The 23,820-nt window shown below is 47.8% G+C and overlaps 1 protein-coding gene across 9 annotated transcripts in view; it reads left to right on the forward strand.

The window, feature by feature from the left end:
• Window positions 1-23,290, forward strand: part of TRRAP (transformation/transcription domain associated protein) — a 110,928-nt gene extending 87,638 nt beyond the window's left edge. For 7 of the 9 annotated variants that reach the window (XM_060284046.1, XM_070043790.1, XM_070043791.1 and 4 more), the window contains 10 exons: window positions 68-232; window positions 1,645-1,735; window positions 3,591-3,790; window positions 4,602-4,863; window positions 7,410-7,635; window positions 8,477-8,694; window positions 10,030-10,214; window positions 20,040-20,243; window positions 20,329-20,523; window positions 22,278-23,290. In XM_060284046.1, coding sequence (XP_060140029.1) covers window positions 68-232; window positions 1,645-1,735; window positions 3,591-3,790; window positions 4,602-4,863; window positions 7,410-7,635; window positions 8,477-8,694; window positions 10,030-10,214; window positions 20,040-20,243; window positions 20,329-20,523; window positions 22,278-22,562 — 2,031 coding nt within the window. In that variant the 3' untranslated portion in view covers window positions 22,563-23,290. The remainder of the gene's footprint in view (window positions 1-67; window positions 233-1,644; window positions 1,736-3,590; window positions 3,791-4,601; window positions 4,864-7,409; window positions 7,636-8,476; window positions 8,695-10,029; window positions 10,215-20,039; window positions 20,244-20,328; window positions 20,524-22,277) is intronic. The other 2 variants (XM_070043792.1, XM_070043795.1) reach the window with 1 other exon arrangement.
• The last annotated feature ends 530 nt before the right edge of the window (window positions 23,291-23,820 follow it).

Consider the following 23,820-nt stretch of genomic DNA (forward strand, 5'->3'; position numbering starts at 1 on the left):
AGGAAAGGTCACTTGATCAGAGCCTTAGAATTTTCATTCAACTCTAGAATTTTCCCTTCTGTCTTAGGTGCTGTGGCTCTTGAGTTTTGATGATGACAAAAATACTTTGGCAGATGCTGTCGACAAGTACTGCATCGGTGTGCCACCCATCCAGTGGCTGGCCTGGATCCCACAGCTGCTCACCTGTCTGGTTGGCTCCGAGGGAAAGCTGCTTTTGAACCTGATTAGCCAGGTGGGAATAGCAAGGCATCTTTGATCACAAAAAAATTGTCTTCATTTCACATCCTTTTTTTTTCCAGAAAGGAAATGCGCATGCTCAAAGAGAGATGGGAAGACGTACACAATTAGATATCACTTGATATAAAGCACAATTGAAAGTGACTGAAGAATATATCAGGGTTGGCGTGGAATAATCTGCTAGAGTTACAGTGTTAAAATGGTCATTTCTTTCCTTGAACGTGTTGCCACATAAGATACACGTAAAATAAACATTCTCTTAAAATGTAAGGTCACTAGTGAGTACTCAGTTACTCACAGTGAGTGTGTATCTGGTTGATACTTTATGGCTGAAATCCCATCGTGTGCTAGTTGCTCTTCAGAGCTTCCCTCCGGAAGAAAACTCAGCCCAGCTGTGGTATTTATTGCCCTTTGTACAGTTAGTTGTTCAGCCGCAGCTGTCGAGGCTGCAAGTTGTGTGCGCTGGGTGGGCTTGGGGAGTCGGACAGACTGGGGCCCGGGGTCCTGTAGAAGGGCTCTCATTACCCTTATTTTGAGAGTGGCTCCAGATTGTCCCTCTCCTGCAAAAAGACCGAGAGGGGAAGGGCCTGAACAATAGAGATTTGGATACAGTCGGTCTGGGATCGAGTGCCTTTGACTGTGCTGCTGCTTATAAAATTACAGTCATATATGTAATTTTCACATGTGAACAGCGTCATAACCGAGCATTTGGGGACATGCTGCTTGTTCATCGTTCTGTCTGTTCTTCACATGGGGTGCATCATCCACACGGTACCCAGAAGTGGTTTTCTTTTTCCCTTGAGCGCTTGCAGCTGTGTTCCTGGGTACTGACTGTTGTTTCGCTTGGAGCTGGTCTGTCAAGGTGCAGACTCCCTTTACTTGGTGTTGTCACTCATTGAATATCTCTTACTGTACGTTAGCCAGCCTCCCTGTGGCAGAGCTGGGTAATGTCTGCTCAGCCCTTTTGAAGGAGCCATACAACCCCAATTTGGTAAAACCGGCATGTCTTACCTTAAAGAGAAAAAGTTCAGTCTCCTCTTTCCTGCAGTTACGCAGAGTAAAGTTACTCGCTAGTGAGCCTTGTTGTCAGTTAGAATCAGCTCACAGTTCCTGGTGAATCAAGACTGGTGTCATTTTGTGTTTTCCTGTCATTTGCCCGAGTGAGATCCAGGGACTTGAGTGTTTGTCATCCTCATATTAACTGAATCAAATGAAAGTGTGGTTTCCCTCTGTCATCAGTAGTCCTGGGGCAGAACTGATGAAGTACACCATGTTGCTCTTTCTTGGATATTTTAAAGCTAAACTAGATGTTTGACTTGCTGTTTAATCCGGCCTCGTGTGTATTAGGTCGGTGGTGTGGCCAAGTGCAGGCCAGCATCCCACTCATGATTGACTGTCTCAGAGCAGGTTGGACGAGTGTATCCCCAAGCCGTCTACTTTCCCATCCGGACCCTGTACCTGACCCTGAAGATAGAGCAGCGGGAGCGCTACAAGAGCGGTACGTCTCTGGGGGGTGCAGTGGCCAGGTCCCCACTGCCGCGGACACATGCTCGCTTGCAGCTCCTTTCCAGCATGTGGGCTGGTCTTGTGTTTAGTCCCTGAGAGGACAGTGGGTCTGGAAGATAAAACCTGATCTCCCAGTGAAGTTTCTGGTTCTCCTTCGCCACAGCGTAAGAGGGTGTTCATCTACCTGAGTGATTCGATCCCTAAGTAGAAAAAAATATATGAAATTTCTAGGTATAGATAATTATAAAGTTGAACTTGCCTCATTAGTTATAAATGCATCCTGGTAAACATTATAAATGTCAGTTACGGTGTTATAAGGAATATCTTCAGCTGTCAGGGGATCAGCATAGAAATCAATCTCACCAAATGTAAAAACGTACTCGAAATAGAGGTTTATAATCTATATTGAATAGTTCTGGTGCATAAAGAAATAATTTAATGGTTTCAGTTACCCACTAAGCATGGTGCTTTGTAAACACCACGTTTACTTGCTTTACCACGTTTTTAATATGTAGACATTTATGCTGCGAGGCCAGAGTCTGGCTAGGAAGGTGACTCCATCCACTGGACAGTGGCAGCATCTTCTGGTCCTGCGCCGGGTGGGTGAGGACTGCACAGCGTGCTAGCTCCAACCTCCTGGGTACCTGGGTAGATTCGTGTTTTGGTCATTTGAAAGTTAAGATTTTTTTATTCTAAGAGAGCTGAAGCTAAAAGAATGAGCAAAGGAGGTTCTACAACATATTTCTTTTTTCCTTTTTTAAAAAATTTATTTATTTATTTATTTTTGGCTGCCTTGGGTCTTCATTGCTACGTGCGGGCCTTTTCTAGTTGCGGCGAGTGGGGGCTACTCTTCTTTGCAGTATGCAGTCTTCTCATTGCAGTGCTTCTCTTGTTGAGGAACACGGGCTCTAGGCATGTGGGCTTCAGTAGTTGTGGCACACACAGGCTCAGTAGTTGTGGCTCGCGGTCTCTAGAGCACAGGCTCAGTAGTTGTGGCGCACGGGCTCCGTGGCATGTGGGATCTTCCCGCGGCATGTGGGATCTTCCCGGACCAGGGCTCAAACGCGTGTCCTCTGCATTGGCAGGTGGATTCTTAACCACTGCACCACCAGGGAAGTCCTACAACATATTTCTTATATAGTGAGTGACTGTATTTTTTTTTTTTTTTTTTTTTTTTTTTGCGGTACGCCGGCCTCTCCCTGTTGTGGCCTCTCCCGTTGCGGAGCACAGGCTCCGGACGCACAGGCTCAGCGGCCATGGCTTACGGGCCCAGCCGCTCCGCGGCATGTGGGATCTTCCCGGACCGGGGCACGAACCTGTGTCCCCTGCATCCGCAGGCGGACTTTCAACCAGTGCGCCACCAGGGAAGCCCGAGTGACTGTATTTTTCAAAGATGGCATTTTATACATGTGGTTTGGTTTACCTAGATGAAAACATGTAGGCTGACTTGTTAACTACTAGATTCTCTGAGCTCTAATACAAGGAATGAATTTTGAAATGTTCTGCCAGACATTTAAAAAAATGTTCAAACTTCCACTGAAGTTAGAGAGTCCAGTGAAGCCTGCACACCCTCACCCAGACCCACCAGTTACGTGCTGCCATACCTGCTTTCTCTCTCAACACATACGCCTCCTGGAACCACTGGAAGCCCAGTTGTAGGGGCTGCGCTCTCCGCAGCGCCCTCTCCTTAGAGCCAGGGCGCTTCCCGCACAGCCCCTGGGAAGCGCCCCGGGATGTGTCCCACGCCGGCAGGAACCAGCGTTCCTTTGGCCGGTGGGTCCTTAGAGCACCGACTCTCCCATCGGTCAGTTTGGCGCTGACATTGGCGTTGTGTGTGTTGCTCTCAGATTCTGGACAGCAGCAGCCAAGTTCAGTGGGTAACCAGTCCCATTCTGCATCAGATCCAGGGCCCATAAGAGCCACGGCCCCCATGTGGCGCTGCAGCCGAATCATGCACATGCAGCGGGAGCTGCACCCGACCCTGCTGTCTTCCCTGGAAGGCATCGTCGATCAGATGGTCTGGTTCCGGGAAAACTGGCACGAGGAGGTATGTGATGTGGTCTCGGGGGTGCTGGCATCCTGCGGAGGGGATGGATCGTTTGGAATGCTTTCATGGCCATGTTCTCTTGAGACTACCTGCCTGGTTGTGTATATGTTTGTTGTTGGATTGAACGGTGGAACAGCAAATACTTCAGGTCTGCACGCTAGCGCTGCCTTAATATTGGAAGCAGAAGACTTCAAAAGAAGATGAGATTGAGAAAGCCATTTCTGGCCTTAAAATGCTTATTTTGTTCGCGTGTATGAGCTTAATCACTGAAATGCCACCAGTGACCAGGGAGCAGCGGTGGTGTGGGCAGGGCTCACTCACTGGCCGCTCGTCTCCAGGAGCTGGGAGCTGGTTCTCAGGCCACAACCTTAGTGGCGGTGATAGAATAATCAGGCTTTGTTGCCCAGATATTTGTCTGGTTGGCCACAAGCCCCCTCGTTAGTACTGTGTTATTTTGTGTGTGTGCAGAGTACACTGAAGTGATCTGAAAATAGGTTTTTTTCCTTGGTTGCTCAACAGAAAGGTATGTGTATGATGCAAAAAGTGGGGTCTTGGGTCTTTTTTTTTTTTTTTTCTTTAAATGTTCAGGACAGTTGCTTCTCATTGTTAAGAACACAGCTCATGGCGTGAGTGTCCGGGCGGCCCCCTGGTTCCGCACAGTCTGGTGCTGACGCCTGCTGTGCGCCAGGTGCCGAGAAGAGCTTTGTCAGTGGTGGGGCCGGGTGGGCGGGGCAGGTCCTTTTTGGTTGGTGGGTGGGTTGCTTGAATGGAGAGCTCTGTGTGCAAGCTGCCTCGGGTCTCTTTCCCCCAGGTTCTCAGGCAGCTCCAGCAGGGCCTGGCGAAGTGCTACTCTGTCGCATTTGAGAAAAGCGGAGCAGTGTCAGATGCCAAGATTACGCCCCATACTCTCAACTTCGTCAAGAAGCTGGTGAGCACGTTCGGGGTGGGTCTGGAGAACGTGTCCAACGTCTCGACCATGTTCTCCAGCGCGGCCTCCGAGTCCTTGGCCCGGCGCGCACAGGCCACCGCACAGGACCCTGTCTTCCAGAAGCTGAAGGGCCAGTTCACAACCGGTGAGTCCTGATCCAAGGGAGCTCCCACTCAACGTTTTTCCTCCATCTTAGCATCTAAGTTAACCACATCTGTTCGTTTTCATGAGCACAGTACTGGGCGAGCTGGTTAGACTGTGTTTAAAATACAGACTGGATCACAAGGAAACTGACATTCCCTGCCTGGGACTGCACGTCCTTCCCTCCTGTGAAAGGTCAAGGTTTCAGGGCCAGAGCACCGGGCTCCCTGTCAGGTTAGACACAGGGTTTTAGGACAGACCTGCTTCTGCTCCCCCGTCTCTCCTTCTGCTTGGTTTTCATGGGAAAACGCAACAGGGTGAGGTGAGGCAGTAAGACCCAACAGTGCAGGGCCCGAGGTGACAGGTAAGGTTCAGACCTGTAGTGGATTCTGGTGGCAAGATGATAAGGAGGTTGTGTTTCTAATCCTGTCCCCAGTTCAGGTTCATGCATTTCCCTAGACCCACAGGAGCCCCACCTCTTTCTGCATGATCTGAGGTGAACGGTCCAGTCTCCCTCAGCCCAAACCCTCATCTGTCGTAGGGACCCTCGTCCCCCCAGTGTACACACAGGCACAGCTGCATCCCCTGGAGCTCGTGCTTGTGTGGTCTGTCATCCTCTGAAAAAGAAAGAGTCTGAGATGAAAGTTTCATGGAAACCATCATATATTACTTGAAAGAAGTGATATTTAATGTATCTTTATTTTAAAATATCCAGATCATTAAATCAAATGTGGTCTGAAATAGAGAATTAGAAGTGGAACAAATCATCCGGATTCTGATGTGAAAAAAATGACAAACACTGAAACTTGAAAGAAGGACAGCTATGAGGCTCTGACCAGCCACAACGTGTAGCGAGTTTCAGATACTTAAATCAAGAGCTGTCCAACGCCTCTTGTCATGTGCCCCCAGGGAGGACCGTCTCTGGGTTTTAGCACTGTGTTCTGGTCTAGAAAGTGGAGGAGAGTTGTTCCTCCATCTCCAGCAACATTGAATGCATTGGGTACTAGCTCCAAGTCTTTAAGGAGGTAGAAGGGAGTTCAAAACAGTACATTAAATTTATCTCAGAGAAGACTTATTTACAAGCAAAAACTTATACCCAAGTGTTGATAGCCGCTTTATTTGTAATAGCTCTAAACTGAAGTCCACCCAAATGCCCCTCTAAGGAGAATGGATACACAACGTGTGGTATTTCCATACTCATGTAAAGCAAATAAAGAGGAGTTAACAGCAGCTTAGGTGGACCTCGAAGAAATTACGCTGGATGCAGAAAACCAGCCTCAAAAGGATTCCTGCTGCACGCTGCTTAAGTATGAGACACTTGTGAGATAGCGTAATAATCAAGATGGAGGCCAGAGTAGTGGGAGCCAGGCGTCAGGGATGTGGGCGGGGAGGTGGCTGTGGCTCTGAGAGGCTTTGGGCGTCCTTGGTGATGGACGGTGAGCATCTTGGTCACGGTGCTGGTTTGGCGCTCCCTACATGGCATCTCACGAAGACACGCATGCACGCGCGCACACACAGGACACATATCTGAATCAGCCCTGGGGTTTATGCCAATGCCTTGGTTTCGGAAAGGGGTGTGTGGCCCTCTCTGTACATTTCTTTTCACTCCTGTGAATCTATATTCATTTCAAAATAAAAGTTAACGAAAAGTAACAAACAAAAATCCATTACATGAATGTCAGCTTGGTAACACCTTCCTGATCCAGAGCTGAGAAGGAGCAGCCCCTGTGTGCAGCTGCCTGCGTCCTGGCTGGGTGACCTCTGCCGTAGCTCTGCCGGGGAGCCTGGGTGGAAACCTGCCTCCTCGTGTTGGTGCATGGGGACCTCTCCAGCCACCCGCTTGTGTGAAGTCATGCTAGAGTTAAAGGGAAACCAGAGAAATGCTGTGAAAAAAAACCCCACACAATAAAAGTGCATTGACTTTCAGGGGCTTCCCTGGTGGCACAGTGGTTAAGAATCCACCTGCCAATGCAGGGGACACGGGTTTGAGCCCTGGTCCAAGAAGATCCCACATGCTGCGGAGCAACTAAGCCCGTGCGCCACAACTACTGAGCCTGTGTGCCACAAGTACTGAAGCCCGTGCGTCTGGAGCCTATGCTCCACCACAAGAGAAGCCACCACTATGAGAAACCCGTGCACTGCGACGAAGAGTAGCCCCCGCTTGCCGCAACTAGAGAAAGCCTGTATGCAGCAACGAAGACCCAACGCAGCCAAAAATAAATAAATAATGTAATTTTTTTTTAAAGTACATTGACTTTCATAAAACTGATGACCCTGTACACAATTGAGGTCACGCGTGGGCGTGATGATTAGAACTGCTGGAGTAGCCGGGTGCTGTGCTGAGGGCCTTAATGCGTGCTACCTTGTTTAACTTAATCCTTGAGGGTCCATGCTATTTATATCCGTCCTGTGACTTACAGTGCTTTGCTGCAGACTAGACGTGAGATGTGTCTGTTTTCTACCTGGGAGGTGCTTGAGCTGTGGTTTTTGTAGTGAATTAGAAATAGCCCAAATGACTAAAAATGTTTCTAATCATATTTTATTTTACAGATTTTGACTTCAGTGTTCCAGGTTCCATGAAGCTTCATAATCTTATTTCTAAACTGAAAAAGTGGATCAAAATTCTGGAGGCTAAAACCAAGCAACTTCCAAAATTCTTCCTCATAGAAGAAAAGTGCCGGTTTTTGAGCAATTTCTCAGCACAGACAGCTGAGGTAGAAATTCCTGGGGAATTTCTGATGCCAAAGCCGACACATTACTACATCAAGATCGCTCGGTGAGTGAGCCCGACCTGGCCCGGGATCACCAAAACCTTCCCCACAGACCCCCCAGGCAGACCTGGCCAGCGGGTCACACTGTAATTCCCTCCCCTCTGCACTCCTTCCCCCAAAACGGGAGAGGACACAGTGTTGCTCTAGGATATGAGTACCTTTAAAGGGTCTGGTCTAACCACTGGGTTCAGTGTCTTGTTTGAGTCAAGCTTTTGTTTGCTCTCAAAAGAACCCTTTCTGAATCCCCATGGAACTTGACAAAGTATAGTTTCGCAGTCTTCTGTAAACTCAAAGCACAGGATTCAAAAGAATCAGACAATGGTCAAATTTACCAGAGCGAAGCAAGTTGCATCTCATTTAAAATGTAAAGTGAGCTGTGAAGGGGCGACCCTTAATGGTCAGGTGTTTCCTCCAAACCTGACCCGTCCTGGCCGCCCCCTCCCCCTCCTGCCGTCAGCGTGCTCAGGCCCACGGCCCACGCTCGCTCCTCGGGCACCTGGTCCTCTGCCCCAGCGCCAGCCAGTGGGGCCCGTGCCGTCGTGGCTGCTGGACTCCTCTGGGCCCGTTAGCGCCCGTCTCTGGCTGCTGAGGCTGGACCCTCGGCGTGCCTGTTTGAAACTTCCAGCTTCGCCTTCTCTTCCTCCTCTCGTTTTCCCTCCGATACTGTGGCACGACTACCTTGTCGCAGTGAGGTGGGGTGTAAATGACAAACCGCCTCTGTCATACAGTCTGTTTCCAGGGCGGTTCTGACAGCCGCTTCTGTACAGCTCCATTTTCTTCTCAAAGGAAAGGCTTGGAAGTTGCGGCTTGGGGTGTTGGTGTCTGATTGTCCACTCCTCCCGGCAGGTTTATGCCCCGGGTGGAGATTGTGCAGAAGCACAACACGGCAGCCAGGAGGCTGTACATCCGCGGGCACAACGGAAAGATCTACCCATACCTGGTCATGAACGACGCCTGCCTGACGGAGTCGCGGCGGGAGGAGCGCGTGCTGCAGCTGCTCCGCCTGCTCAACCCCTGCTTGGAAAAGAGGAAGGAAACCACCAAGAGGCACTTATTCTTCACAGGTACCAGCACGGCCCAGGGGCGGGCTGCACAGCGACACCCGACACCCGGCACCGGCAGCCTGTGCCGTCTGTGTCAGCAGCTGCGAGTCTCTGAGCCCCGCCAGGTGGGGGCAGGCGGTAGGCTGAGGGCTGGTGCCTGCAGGGGCCCTGCTCCTGGAGGGAGGGGACACCTCCACCTCTGGGGCCTGAGGCTCCTCCCCGCAGGACGGGCGCCCAATGAGGACTTGTCTGGAGAAGGAGGCCCTGGGCCCGTGCACATGGCCCTCCTCACTTCCCCAGGAATCTTCCCAGGCTCTGGTGATGCCCAGCCGAGGTGAGGGCTTGTTGGGCGTGTGCTCACGGCACGTGGCAGTTTTTAAGTGCAGTCTCAGATCTGCTCCGGGACACAGCCTGCAGTGTGTGGGCACCGCCTGAGGTGCTGCCTGGGAGTCAAGGAGCCCCGGGCAGGCCACAGAAATCTCAGGCAGGCAGCAACCAGCAACGTTGAGTGAGGTCTTCCCAGAACCGAGTTGTCGTGGGTGAATTGTGAGTCTGTAGTAAGGGGTGTAGATGAGCTGCCTGTAATCCCACCCAGAGGAGGGAGCTATTGTTAACTTCAGCATTAATCCCCAGTTTAGGAGCCCATTGCAACGCATATTATCTGGTCCTGTACGGAACTTTCTTCTGCTAGCTAAGTTGTGATCCAGCCTATTCTGACCTAAAATCTCTTGCTCTTAAGTTCAACATCCCCAAATAAGAAGTACATTTAAAAAAAAAAAAAAACAGGTCTGTAGAAAGCTGTGTGCATTTTCACACGAATGTAACGTGATCTACCGTGTTGGTCCCAGCTGTGCTAGTTGGTGTTCTTTGCTGCTTCCAAAGAAACAAGCTCCTGGTTAGCTCCAGGTGGTGGTCCGTGTATGTCCCCTGGAGTCCTGTAGGAATTTCTTCATGGGTTGAAGCCATGGCAACGGGCCAGTAGCCAAGCTTTAACTGGCGTTAGACTGAATCAACTCTCGATTAGAAGTCAGAGGCGTCGTGTGCCCACCGCCCCCCCCCCCGCCCCGCAGCCTGGCAGACTTGGCTCAGAGCTGTGCTGCTCAGCTCCAGAGCACTTGGCGGCACAGCCTCCTTGTTCTTCTCGTGAGGTTGCCTAGTGAGGCCTTCCTGGTCACCTGTGCCTTAAACGCAGGTCACGGGCGGCTTGGGCTCCGGCCCTGCTAGACGGAGCCTCAGGCCGTGGGCTGAGGCCACCGCGCCGTGTGACCGCGCTCTCCCGGCTTCGCCCGCGCCTCTGCCCCAGCGCTGGCCTGTGAGCCCCGCTCTCATCTGCCCGTCTCTCCCCTCTCTCCTCAGTCCCGCGCGTGGTGGCCGTGTCCCCGCAGATGCGCCTGGTGGAGGACAACCCATCCTCACTCTCCCTGGTGGAGATCTACAAGCAGCGCTGTGCCAAGAAGGGCATCGAGCACGACAACCCCATCTCCCGCTACTATGACCGCCTGGCCACCGTGCAGGCGCGCGGGACACAGGCCAGCCACCAGGTGCGGGGGGGCCGGGGCCGGGCAGGGGGTCCAGTTGGACTGGTGAAGTGGCCGTGGGCCTTGGTGAAGGGGCATTTGCTGCAGACCATTTGTTGTAACAGGACAGAGAGGTACGTTTCAACCTTGCAGAGCCTCATAGTCCTTTACCTGCACTTGCAGAGAGGCCCAGATATCAGAATTTTAAGAGTAACTTCATGGCAGGTTCATTTGGCCAACAAACCAGGTCTAGGTGATGGGAGGCTGTCTCCCCACGTAGTGTTCACGTTTGTCTGGTTTGCTGCAGGGCCTTAAGGTGCCACACAGTCTCTGTACCACATGTACATTCTAAAATACAGAAAGTGGGGAACCCTGAAACACGTCGGGCTGGCTGTTTCTTTCGCCTAGGGTGGCAGCACAGTGCCCCCCGCCGAGTCCTGGACGGTTCTCGGCTGCACCTGTCAGGTGGACGAAGGTCCCTCTCCACCTGCAGGTTCCTGCCCTTGATGGATAGCAGGGCAGGGGTGGCCCCTGGATGAGAAAGTTTTATCCAGAATTGTCTGTGTCACCAAAAGGCATCTCTTTGGGCCATTCTCTGGATGCCTCTGGCGTCCTTCCTGTGTTTCCCGAGAGGGCCTCACGGTTTCTAGGAGAGACACCCTAGAGCTGGAAGCTGTGACTTGCCTCTGTTCTCCCGGGGACTGGTCTACATTAATCTGGGTCCCAGAGGACTTGGTTTAGGAGGATGGAGCCCACAGGTGCTCGTTTCACCCACCGCGGCAGTGCTCAGGGCACAGGGTCTTGTGTAAGCCTCCACCTTCTTGCCGGTAAAGCAGGTGGGATTCCTCTGTTCTGGTTGGCCTCTGTGGAGCATGGGCAGTTTTGGGGTGTTTGTGGGAGATGAATGGATTGGATTCTTCAGGCTGCATGTACCTTTCACAGTGTGGAAACCATCAACTCCTGTCTGCAAATACATGGCTACCTCAGAATGCCCCATCGCTTTGTAAAGACGGAGCTGATGACTGGTCCAGCGTAGAAACAGTGCTAGGGTCCTGCTGGGCCAGCTGGAGATGCTGACAATACAAATAACCCCAGCTTGGTTCCCTCTTCTTAGTCTTTGTCCCCTAGTTTGTTTTGTTATTAACTCTGCTGCTTCATCCTTTGCAATTTTTTATAACACCTTTGAGTATTATAATTGGGATATTATTCACATGCCATAAAATTTCCCCTTTAAGATGTACGATTTAGGGGCTTCCCTGGTGGCACAGTGGTTGAGAGTCTGCCTGCTGATGCAGGGGACACGGGTTCGTGCCCCGGTCCGGGAAGATCCCACATGCCGCGGAGCGGCTGGGCCCATGAGCCATGGCCGCTGGGCCTGCGTGTCCGGAGCCTGTGCTCCGCAACGGGAGAGGCCACAACAGGGAGAGGCCGGCGTACCGCAAAAAAAAAAAAAAAAAAAAGTGTACAATTTAATGTTTTCAGTATTCACAGAGTTAGTCATCACCACTATCTATCTTTAAAACATTGCATCACCCGAAAAAAACTTCATACCTGTTCCTAGTCACTCCCTATTCTTCTCTGTCCCCACCCCTGGTGACCACAGATCTTTCTGTCTCTGTGAATTTGCTTATTCTGGGTGCATCATGGGATCGGAATACAACATGTGGTCTTCAATGTCTGGCTTCTTTCATTGAGCGTGTTCTCAAGGTTATCTGTGTTGTAGCATGTGTCAGTAGTTTGTTTTCTTTATTGCTGATTATTCCCTTGTATAAATATAACATTTAATTTATCTGTTCATGAGTTGATAGACTTTAGCTTGTTTATACTGTTATGATTAATGCTGCTGTGAACATTTGTGTACCTGTTTTTGTGCAGGCCTGTGTTTTCATTTCTCTTGGAGATATACCTAGGAGTAGAATTGCTGGGTTATATGGTGACTCTTATGTTTAACATTCTGATGAACTGCCAAACTGTTTTCCAAAGTGACCGCAATATATGAGGGTTCTAATTTCTCCACATTCTTAACAGTGCTTAGTCTGTCTTTTTGTCTTTTTGATTATAGCCATCCTAGTGGGTGTGAAGTACTAGCTCATTTTGGTTTGATAACCAGTGATGCTGAGTATTTTTTCATTTGCTAATTGGCTGTTTGCATATTTTCTTTGGAGAAAAGTCTGTTCAGGTCCTTTGCTTGTTTTTAAATTGGGTGATTTGTCTTTTTATTGTTGATTCTAAGAATTCTTCATATGTTCTGGGTGTAAGTGACTTGGTACAGGTGACATCACCTTCTTGGCTGTGTATCGGCCATGTTGTCCTGCTTCTTTCCATGCCTCATAACTTTCTATTGAAACCTGATGTTTTGGGTAATATAATGTGGCAACTCTAGAAATCACATCCTTCCCCCCAAGGTTCGTTGTTGTTGCTGTTTGTTTTAGTGACTTTCCTGGGCTGATTCTCTCCAGGATGCCATTGAGGAATATCCAAAACCAAACTCATCAACTCTCCCTAGAGGACGTGACCACTCCTCACACAAGTGCAGCCACTGAGGTGTCTCCTCAGTTAGCCCAGTGGCCAGCCAGTGATTTACAGAGATATTCTTTTTTTTTTTGAATTTTTGAATTTTATTTATTTTTTTATACAGCAGGTTCTTATGAGTTATCCATTATATATATATATTAGTGTATATATGTCAATCCCAATCTCCCAATTCATCACACCCCCACCCCCACCATTTTCCACCCTTGGTGTCCATACATTTGTTCTCTGCATCTGTGTCTCTGTTTCTGCCCTGCATACCGGTTCATCTGTACCATTTTTCTAGGTTCCACATAAATGCGTTAATATACGATATTTGTTTTTCTCTTTCTGACTTTCTTCACTCTGGATGACAGTCTCTAGATTCATCCACATCTCTACAAATGACCCAATTTCATTCCTTTTTATGGCTGAGTAATATTCCATTGTATGTATGTACCACATCTTCTTTATCCATTCATCTGTCGATGGGCATTTAGGTTGCTTCCATGGCCTGGCTATTGTAAATAGTGCTGCAGTGAACATTGGGGTGCATGTGTCTTTTTGAATTATGGTTTTCTCTGGGTATATGCCCAGTAGTGGGATTGCTGGGTCATATGGTAATTCTATGTTTAGTTTTTTAAGGAACATCCATACTGTTCTCCGTAGTGGCTGTATCAATTTACATTCCCACCAGCAGTGCAAGAGGGTTCCCTTTTCTCCACACCCTCTCCAACATTTGTTGTTTGTAGATTTTCTGATGATGCCCATTCTAACTGGTGTGAAGTGATAACTTATTGCAGTTTTGATTTGCATTTCTCTAATAATTAGTGATGTTGAGCAGCTTTTCATGTGCTTCTTGGCCATCTGTATGTCTTCTTTGGAGAAATGTCTATTTAGGTCTTCTGCCCATTTTTGGATTGAGTTGTTTGTTTTTTCTAATATTGAGCTGCATGAGCTGTTTATATATTTTGGAGATTAATCCTTTGTCCATTGATTTGTTTGCAACTATTCTCATTCTGAGGGTTGTCTTTTCGTCTTGTTTGTGGTTTCCTTTGCTGTGCAAAAGCTTTTAAGTTTCATTAGGTCCCACTTGTTTATTTTTGGTTTTATTTCCATTACTCTAGGAGGTGGATCAAAAAAGATCTTGCTGTGATTTATGTCAAAGAGTGTTCGTCCTGTGTTTTCCTCTAAGAGTTTTATAGTGTCCGGTATTACATTTAGGTCTGTAATCCATTCTGAGTTTATTTTTGTGTGTGACGTTAGGGAGTGTTCTAATTTCATTCTTTTACATGTAGCTGTCCAATTTTCCCAGCACCACTTATTGAAGAGGATGTCTTTTCTCCATTGTATATCGTTGCCTCCTTTCTCATAGATTAGTTGATCATAGGTGCGTGGGCTTTCTATCTTGTTCCATTGATCTATATTTCTGTTTTTGTGCCAGTTCCATATTGTCTTGATTACTGTAGCTTTGTAGTATAGTCTGAAGTCAGGGAGTCTTAATTCCTCCAGCTCGGCTTTTTTCCTTCAAGACTGCTTTGGCTATTCAGGGTCTTTTGTGTCTCCATACAAATTTTAAGATTTTTTGTCCTAGTTCTGTAAAAACTGCCATTGGTAATTTGATAGGGAGTGCTTTGAACCTGTAGATTGCTTTGGGTAGTATAGTCATTTTTGTAATATTGATTCTTCCAATCCAAGAACATGGTATATCTCTCCATCTGTTGGAATCATCTTTAATTTCTTTCATCAGTGTCTTACAGTTTTCTGCATATAGGTCTTTTGTCTCCCTAGGTAGGTTTATTCCTGGGTATTTTATTCTTTTTGTTGCAATGGTAAATGGGAGTGTTTCCTTAATTTCTCTTTCAGATTTTTCATCATTAGTATACAGGAATGCAAGAGATTTCTGTGCATTAATTTTGTATCCTGCAACTTAACCAACTTCATTGATTAGCTCTAGTAGTTTTTTGGTGGCATCTTTAGGATTCTCTACGTATAGTATCATGTCATCTGCAAACGGTGACAGTTTTACTTCTTTTCCAATTTGTATTTCTTTTTCTTCTCTGATTGCTGTGGCTAGGACCTCCAAAACTATGTTGAATAATAGTGGTGAGAGTGGACATCTTTGTCTTGTTCCTGATCTTAGAGGAAATGCTTTCCGTTTTTCACCATTGAGAATGATGTTTGCTGTGGGTTTGTCATATATGGCCTTTATTATGTTGAGGTAGGTTCCCTCTATGCCCAATTTCTAGAGAGTTTTTATCATAAATAGGTATTGAATTTTGTCAGAAGCTTTTTCTGCATCTATTGAGATGATCGTATGGTTTGTATCACATTGATTGATTTGCGTAAATTGAAGAATCCTTGCATCCCTGGGATAAATCCCACTTGATCATGGTGTGTGATCCTTTTAATGTGTTGTTGGATTCTGTTTGCTAGTATTTTGTTGAGGATTTTTGCATCTATATTCATCAGTGATACTGGTCTGCAATTTTCTTTTTTTGTAGTATCTTCGTCTGGTTTTGGTATCAGGGGGATGGTGGCCTCGTAGACTGAGTTTGGGAGTGTTCCTTCCTCTGCAATTTTTTGGAAGAGTTTGAGAAGGATGGGTGTTAGCTCTTCTCTAAATGTTTGATAGAATTCACCTGTGAAGCCATCTGGTCCTGGACTTTTGTTTGTTGGAAGATTTTTAATCACAGTTTCAATTTCATTACTTGTGATTGGTCTGTTCCTATTTTCTGTTTCTTGCTGGTTCAGTCTTGGAAGGTTGTACCTTTCTAAGAATTTGTCCATTTCTTCCAGGTTGTCCATTTTATTGGCATAGAGTTGCTTGTAGTAGTCTCTTAGGATGCTTTGTATTTCTGTGGTGTCTGTTGTAACTTCTCCTTTTCATTTCTAATTTTATTGATTTGAGTCCTCTCCCTCTTTTTCTTGATGAGTCTGGCTAATGGTTTATCAATTTTGTTTATCTTCTCAAAGAACCAGCTTTTAGTTTTATTGATCTTTGCTAATGTTTTCTTTGTTTCTATTTCATTTATTTCTGCTCTTATCTTTATGATTTCTTGCATTCTGCTAACTTTGGGTTTTGTTTGTTCTTTCTCTAGTTCTTCAGGTGTAAGGTTAGATTGTTTATTTGGGATTTTTCTTGTTACTTGAGGTAGACTTGTATAGCTATAAACTTCCCTCTTAGAGCTGCTTTTGCTGCATCCCATAGGTGTTGGATCATCGTGTTTTCATTGTCATTTGTCTGTAGGTATTTTTTGATTTCTTCAGTGATCTCTTGGTTATTTAGTAACGTATTGTTTAGCCTCCATGTGTTTGTGTTTTTTACGTTTTTTTCCTTGTGATTCATTTCTAATCTCATAGTGTTGTGGTCAGAAAAGATGCTTGATATGATTTCAGTTTTCTTAAATTTACTGAGTCTTGATTTGTGACCCAAGATGTGATCTATCCTGGAGAATGTTCCATGTGCACTTGAGAAGAAAGTGTAATCTGTTTTTGGATGGAATGTCCTATAAATATCAATTAAATCTGTCTGGTTTATTGTGTCATTTGAAGCTTGTGTTTCCTTATTTATTTTCTGTTTGGATGATCTGTCCCTTGGTGTAAGTGAGGTGTTAAAGTCCCCCACTATTATTGTGTTACTGTCGATTTCCGCTTTTATAGCTGTTAGCAGTTGCCTTATGTATTGAGGTGTTCCTATGTTGGGTGCATATATATTTATAATTGTTCTATCTTCTTCTTGGATTGATCCCTTGATCATTATGTAGTGTCCTTCCTTGTCTCTTGTAACATTCTTTATTTTAAAGTCTATTTTATCTGATATGAGTATTGCTACTCCAGCTTTCTTTTGATTTCCATTTGCATGGAATATCTTTTTCCATCCCCTCACTTTCAGTCTGAATGTGTCCCTAGGTCTGAAGTGGGTCTCTTGTAGACAGCATATATGGGTCTTGTTTTTGTATCCTTTCAGCAAGCCTGTGTCTTTTGGTTGGAGCATTTAATCCATTCACGTTTAAGGTAATTATCGATATGTATGTTCCTGTTACCATTTTCTTAATTGTTTTGGGTTACTTTTGTAGGTCCTTTTCTTCTCTTGTGTTTCCCACTTAGAGAAGTTCCTTTAGCATTTGTTGTAGAGCTGGTTTGGTGGTGCTGAATTCTCTTAGCTTTTGCTTGTCTGTAAAGCTTTTGATGTCTCCATCGAATCTGAACGAGATCCTTGCTGGGTAGAGTAATCTTGGTTGTAGGTTCTTCCCTTTCATCACTTTAAATATGTCATGCCACTCCCTTCTGGCTTGTAGAGTTTCTGCTGAGAAATCAGCTGTTAACCTTATGGGAGTTCCCCTGTATGTTATTTGTCGTTTTTCCCTTGCTGCTTTCAATAATTTTTCATTGTCTTTAATTTTTGCCAATTTGATTACTATGTGTCTTGGCGTGTTTCTCCTTGGGTTTATCCTGTATGGGACTCTCTGACCTTCCTGGACTTGGGTGGCTATTTCCTTTCCCATCCTAGGGAAGTTTTCGACTATAGTCTCTTCAGATATTTTCTCGGGTCCTTTATCTTTCTCTTCTCCTTCTGGGACCCCTGTAATGCGAATATTGTTGGGTTTAATGTTGTCCCAGAGGTGTCTGAGGCTGTCTTCATTTCTTTTCATTCTTTTTTCTTTATTCTGTTCCACAGCAGTGAATTCCACCATTCTGTCTCCCAAGTCACTTATTTGTTCTTCTGCCTCAGTTATTCTATTATTGATTCCTTCTAGTGTAGTTTTCATTTCAGTTATTGTATTGTTCCTCTCTGTTTGTTTGTTCTAAATTCTTCTAGGTCTTTGTTATACATTTCTTGCATCTTCTCGATCTTTGCCTCCATTCTTTTTCCGAGGTCCTGGATCATCTTCACTATCATTATTCTGAATTCTTTTTCTGGAAAGTTGCCTATCTCCACTTCATTTAGTTGTTTTTCTGGGGTTTTATCTTGTTCCTTCATCTGGTACATAGCCCTCTGCCTTTTCATCTTGTTTATCTTTCTGTGAATGTGGTTTTTGTTCCACAGGCTGCAGGACTGTAGTTCTTCTTGCTTCTGCTGTCTGCCCTCTGGTGGATGAGGCTATCTAAGAGGCTTGTGCAAGTTTCCTGATGGGAGGGACTGGTGGTGGGTGGAGCTGGCTGTTGCTCTGGTGGGCAGAGCTCAGTAAAACTTTAATCCGCTTGTCTGCTGATGGGTGGGGCTGTGTTCCCTCCCTGTTGGTTGTTTCGCCTGAGGCGACCCAACACTGGAGCCTACCTGGGCTCTTTGCTGGGGCTAATGGCGGACTCTGGGAGGGCTCACGCCAAGGAGTACTTCCCAAAACTTCTGCTGCCAGTGTCCTTGTCCTCAAGGTGAGACACAGTCACCCCCCACCTCTGCAGGAGACCCTCCGACACTAGCAGGTAGGTCTGGTTCCGTCTCCTATGGGGTCACTGCTCCTTCCCCTGGGTCCCAGTGCACACATTGCTTTGTGTGTGCCCTCCAGGAGTGGAGTCTCTGTTTCCCCCAGACGTGTCGAAGTCCTGCAATCAAATCCCGCTAGCCTTCAAAGTCTGATTCTCTAGGAATTCTTCCTCCCGTTGTCAGACCCCCAGGTTGGGAAGCCTGCCGTGGGGCTCAGAACCTTCACTCCAGTGGGTGGACTTCTGTGGTATAAGTGTTCTCCAGTCTGTGAGTCACCCACCCAGCAGTTATGAGATTTGATTTTACTGTGATTGCGCCCCTCCTACCGTCTCATTGTGGCTTCTCCTTTGTCTTTGGACGTGGGGTATCTTTTCTGGTGAGTTCCAGTGTCTTCCTGTCGGTGATCGTTCAGCAGTTAATTGTGATTCTGGTGCTCTCACAAGAGGGAGTGAGAGCATGTCCTTCTACTCTGCCATCTTGAACCAATCACATACAGAGATTTTCTTAAATGCCTTGAATCAATAAGTTTTCGGCCTTTTTTGAGGGCCCCTGTGTGTGTGTGTCTGTGTGTATGTATGGGGGGTAGCTCACAACCCTGCTGTAGCCTTCACCGCCTGCTTGTGCAGAATCTCGCCGTCAACCAGAAGTGAGAGCGTGGGCCTTCTGAGGTTTCTCATGAGCATGAGGCTGGCCTTCAGGGTTCCCAGGAATGTGGTGGAGCTTTTCAAAGCCCCCACGTCGTCTCACTCCCCAGCTTGTCCCTGGTCTGGCCGCCCTCTTGTGTGCTCTGAGTTCAAACAGACAAGCCCAGTAAATGGGAGTTTTTTTTCCAGAGGCTGCCGACAGGTCACCAGTGACCATCCTCTGGGGATCAGGCCTTTCTGGGGTCACCACACCGATTCTGCCCACTCCAGTGGCTGTTAGCCTGCTTGTTTTTACAGCTACCGAGGATACAAGGCTGTTGGTTTTCAGGGCCACTGTGGAGCTGGGGAGGAAGGGATGGGAATAGGACAATTAAACTGCCACGAAGCTCACTGTTCTCACCAAGATTCAACCTTCTTTTTCTTGAATAAAAGTTGCTCAGATTGTCGCAAGCCTTTAATTTCCAGAGTTGTGGAAAAGTTTGTTTTGATGGGTTTTGGCAGTGTTCTCATTGCATTTACGGAGCAGTAGATTTTGGAAGTCCTCACTCTGCTATCTCAGAAGGGCTTCTTTCCATTTTGCTGATGAAGCGAACAGAAACAACGCGTGATTGGAAATCTGCGTGGTTCTTGGTTGCTCACGGCCTGCATACTAGTGGTTTTCCAGAGCACGTGGGTGTGGCTTAGCCCAGAAGAGACCTGTATACCTTTACCAGTTGGTCTAACGGGAGCCAGCTTAACTCAACAAACTCTTTTTGAGACCATCTCTTAAGTATGTGATGTTTGAAACAGTATCGTGAGTCTTCCAGTGTAGAATTCAGTTTAAAGTGTTGTGTAACATCTAATCTCATTTTAAGACTAGCTCCTTCGGTTTATAAAACTTTTGTCTTTAATATTCTTGGTTACGAAGTATCCAGCTATTCTTTTGATCTTCTGTTCATCGGCCTGGTATATTCTGTGGTTGGTGAGTTACAGTATTCAGCTAATTACCTAAATTCTTGGTGAAACATCATTACACATCATGCAGCTGAGACTTTTATTCACGGAGCTCCATTGTTGCTTCGGGCATAAGACATGGAACCTCGGAGGGAAATTGACCAATTTTGTGCATCCTCATGATTGGTCAAATGACACTGCGTATGCATTTGTCAGCAGAGTTCACTCAAGTGGTGCTAAGCAAGAAAGAAATTACAGTATGAGAGTTTTCTTTTTGAAGGAAAAAAATAAGTGAATTTGATGGAAGAGTCATGGAGTGATGTGTCATTTCAGGTCCTTCGAGACATCCTCAAGGAAGTTCAGAGCAACATGGTGCCACGCAGCATGCTTAAGGAGTGGGCTCTGCACACCTTCCCCAACGCCACCGACTACTGGACCTTCCGGAAGATGTTCACCATCCAGCTTGCACTCATCGGCTTTGCGGAGTTCGTCTTGCATCTCAATAGACTCAACCCCGAGATGCTGCAGATCGCTCAGGTAACCTGATGTGAGCGGCCAGCCCTCCTGTAGAATCTGCGTCCTACTGTTTTAAGTTTCTGAAGCGTCTCCTTCTGAACTTTAGGACACCGGCAAACTGAACGTGGCCTACTTTCGATTTGATATAAACGATGCAACTGGAGACTTAGATGCCAACCGTCCTGTCCCTTTTCGCCTCACACCCAACATATCTGAGTTTCTGACCACCATCGGTGTCTCTGGCCCGTTGACCGCATCCATGATCGCCGTCGCCCGGTGCTTTGCCCAGCCCAACTTCAAGGTAGGTAAGGGGTCGTCTTGTGAGGAGCACAGACTGGGTAACTCTGCACGTGGTGGGCTCACAGGAGCCCCTGATCTGCAGACAAGGCAGGAGGAGGGAAGAGCATTCACAGCACATTCACTGGGGAAAAGGGGTTTAAAATGTTCTCTGTCCATGAGTGTTTAGGATGCTGAACCCAGTTTACAAAGAGCAATCTAGAAGCCTCTATTGGATAATTTCCCCAGCTACTACCTCTGTGTGTCAGTTTTGTTTACTCCATTTTATAGCTACCTTCAGTTTCTCATTTTGCAAACCTTTCTGCTTAAGGGGGCAGGTGTGTCCGTGTTGGATGGCTCCTGTCTTACTGGGGCTACGGTGACGGGCCCTAAACAGACATGACACGTGAGGCAAATAGTGAACCCCCATGAGATGCCACGTGGCAGATGCCCTTGGCCATGCCAGGGCTGTGACACTCTGTGCCCGGCACTGTGCTCGGGGAGGACAGACAGGGATTCAAATCCAGTTCATTCTCACCCTGATCCTGTCTCTCCACAGTTGGGGACGGAACACAATTTATTTTTTCTTTTAATTTCTGAGACCAGCTGTATTACTATTGGTTTGTTTATTGTTTTCCCAGATAAGCAGTTTGTGTCTAGAGAAGGCTGCAGACACCAGTTGCTTTTGCAAAACACTTACATAGAACAGGTTTTACATTATGGAATAATCTCATAACTGTGAACCAGAACTTTGCTCTTTTTAATCTTCGGTTGCACATGCCCATCAGTGTGGGGTGCTGCTGTGGGATATAGTGATGAGCTGTTATGAACATGAGTGAGAACAAAGAGCCCACGGTTCCTTCTTGAGAAAGGAGTCTGCTCTGATGCAGGGAACAGCAGTGCACTTCTATCCACTTTGGCTTACGGCTTCAAATATGAACTTCTCGTTTGTTTCCAGAACAATTGTTTCTATGCAATCAGGGTAATTCTTAGAGTGGCATTTAATTGAAAACTTTAGAAAGAGTGAAGAAGGCCCTCCATATATTAAAGACCTGTTACGACTTGGAAAAACACTGGGAGTTACTCTGCACAGTCTGAGCTGGTGTAGACGGGAGGGAACTGGGCCTTCTCCAAACTCTGGGCCCAAATGTAGTGACTGCCTTTACGTTCGGCTAATACAGAGACCATGCTGTGTGGGAATCTGCTTTAATAACACCTTCTGTTGGGGCCAAGTAACACAGAATAAAACCCTCAGCATGTCAGTCGAAGTTACTTTAAAGCAGCCCTGGTGCCTCACGAAGCTCCCGCGTCCTTTGATGGTGACGATGGGCTGAGGTCCCATGTTGTGGTTCAGGAGGACCTGTGCACGGTGTGCCCGTCGTGGGAACGCCATCTTGTCGGTGATGTCAGTGCCACCGCTGGCCTCTGGGTCCCCGGCCCTTCTCCAGTCCCCTCCCCCGGGTGCTTCTCACCTTCCTGCTGCAGCCACCACCTCCCCACCCTGTGGACCCAGTTCCCACAGTTCCCTGACCCCAGGGGGAGCGGCAGCCGCTGGCCCCTCCCTCCCTCCCCTCCCTCCCTCTTTCTTCAGCTTAGAATCCACGGGGTGACATCACACGTGTCTGGCTGTGGTGGCCCCACCAGCGTGCCTGTGGCACCTGGCCCCGGGTGCTGAGGCTGATGGCCCGTCGGCCGCCATGGCTGAGCCCCTCACTTGGGGAGCCGCCCTCGGGGCTGTTGTTGGTTAAGCGCGGACCGTTCTGTTCTCTCCCCACCCAGGTGGACGGCATCCTGAAAACCGTGCTTCGGGACGAGATCATCGCTTGGCACAAAAAGACGCAGGAGGACACGTCATCTCCTCTGTCAGCTGCCGGGCAGCCCGAGAACATGGACAGCCAGCAGCTGGTTTCCCTCGTCCAGAAGGCCGTCACGGCCATCATGACCCGCCTGCACAACCTTGCCCAGTTCGAGGGCGGGGAGAGCAAAGTGAACACCCTGGTGGCCGCCGCCAACAGCCTGGACAACCTGTGCCGCATGGACCCCGCCTGGCACCCCTGGCTGTGAGCGCGGCTGCGGCTGGCCGGGAGGGCGGTTGCTCGCCTGACAGTTGGAGGGGGACGAGCATCAGGAAGGTGAGGCCGTTCGAGGGGGGAGCTGAGACTTACCCCCAGCTTTTCAAGTAAAGACGCCAGGGTTCCCTCGTGCAGAATTTATGAATTCTTTTTTACTGAGTTCCTCCCTCCGTGTGAATGTACAGATTGAACTGTAGAAAACGCTTCTGTGTCGTCATTTTTAACTTTCAGAAGTTACACCTCCCAGGAGCTTCGTGCTTTTGTACAGAACTTCGTAACAAGTGTACAGAAAACCCACTTAGTTGGAGAACAGGAAATTACGAACGAACTGTGTTGGATTTTCTCTGAGCACAAACTTTTACGCTGTACGTAACCAGCCTCGGGAGCCTCACTGAGCAGCCGACTGGATGGACGAGGCCCCAAGGGCCGCCCACTTCCCCTGCGTTCAGAGTCGGATTCCTCTGGGGAAGCAGAACTGCAGAGCTGGCGGAGAACCTTGCTCTACAGGCTGGCTCTCTGGATGTCTTCTAGACATTTGCTGTCACTGTACTTGGAAGAAAGGAACACTTTTTCCTTCTTAATTTAGAAAGAAACAACGAAGTTTTGTTCGTTAACTCCAGTCTGTTATGTTCACATTTTTATAAATATGAGCCTTGAGAATGTTCTATATGAATTTGTATAGTGTGATTTTTTTTTTAGAATAAATATTTTATAAAAGGATGAGTTGTTTCCGTGAGGTGTTCCCTCTGCCCCTCAGGGCCCCAGGCCAGCGCGGCCTGTGCCCCAGTGTGGCTCCACGGTGACGGTCACGTGCGTCCAGGCAGGGTCTCGGCTGGGACTTGGGTCTGAACCACTCGGCGTGTGCTGTGATGCTGACCAGAAGTGCTGGTCCTGACTGATGGCGTCAGAGATGCCCAGGGATCTGGTCCCTTCAGCTGTGTTCACGTGTTTCAGGGCTGCTGCTGTGTAACCTGTGTGCGAAGGGGAGACGCCCAGAGGCCTCATCCTGGACCTGCGTCCCCGGCGGGGCTGTTCCCGGTGCCTGGAGCCCCACGCCTCGCCTCAGCTCCACCAGCTCGTTGGCCTTCAGCCCCTCCACCGGCACCACAGGTACGGAGTGAACCAAGCAGCAGAGCCCTGCCCTGGAAAACACTGGAGGGACGGTTCCCCAGCACAGGCCGTGCTGTCAGCAGGACGAGAAACTGAGGCAGGACGGAGGAAGGGGCTGTGACTTTAAAATTACGATTCTG

This window comes from Globicephala melas, chromosome 15, assembly GCF_963455315.2.
Source record: "Globicephala melas chromosome 15, mGloMel1.2, whole genome shotgun sequence".
NCBI lineage: Eukaryota > Metazoa > Chordata > Mammalia > Artiodactyla > Delphinidae > Globicephala > Globicephala melas.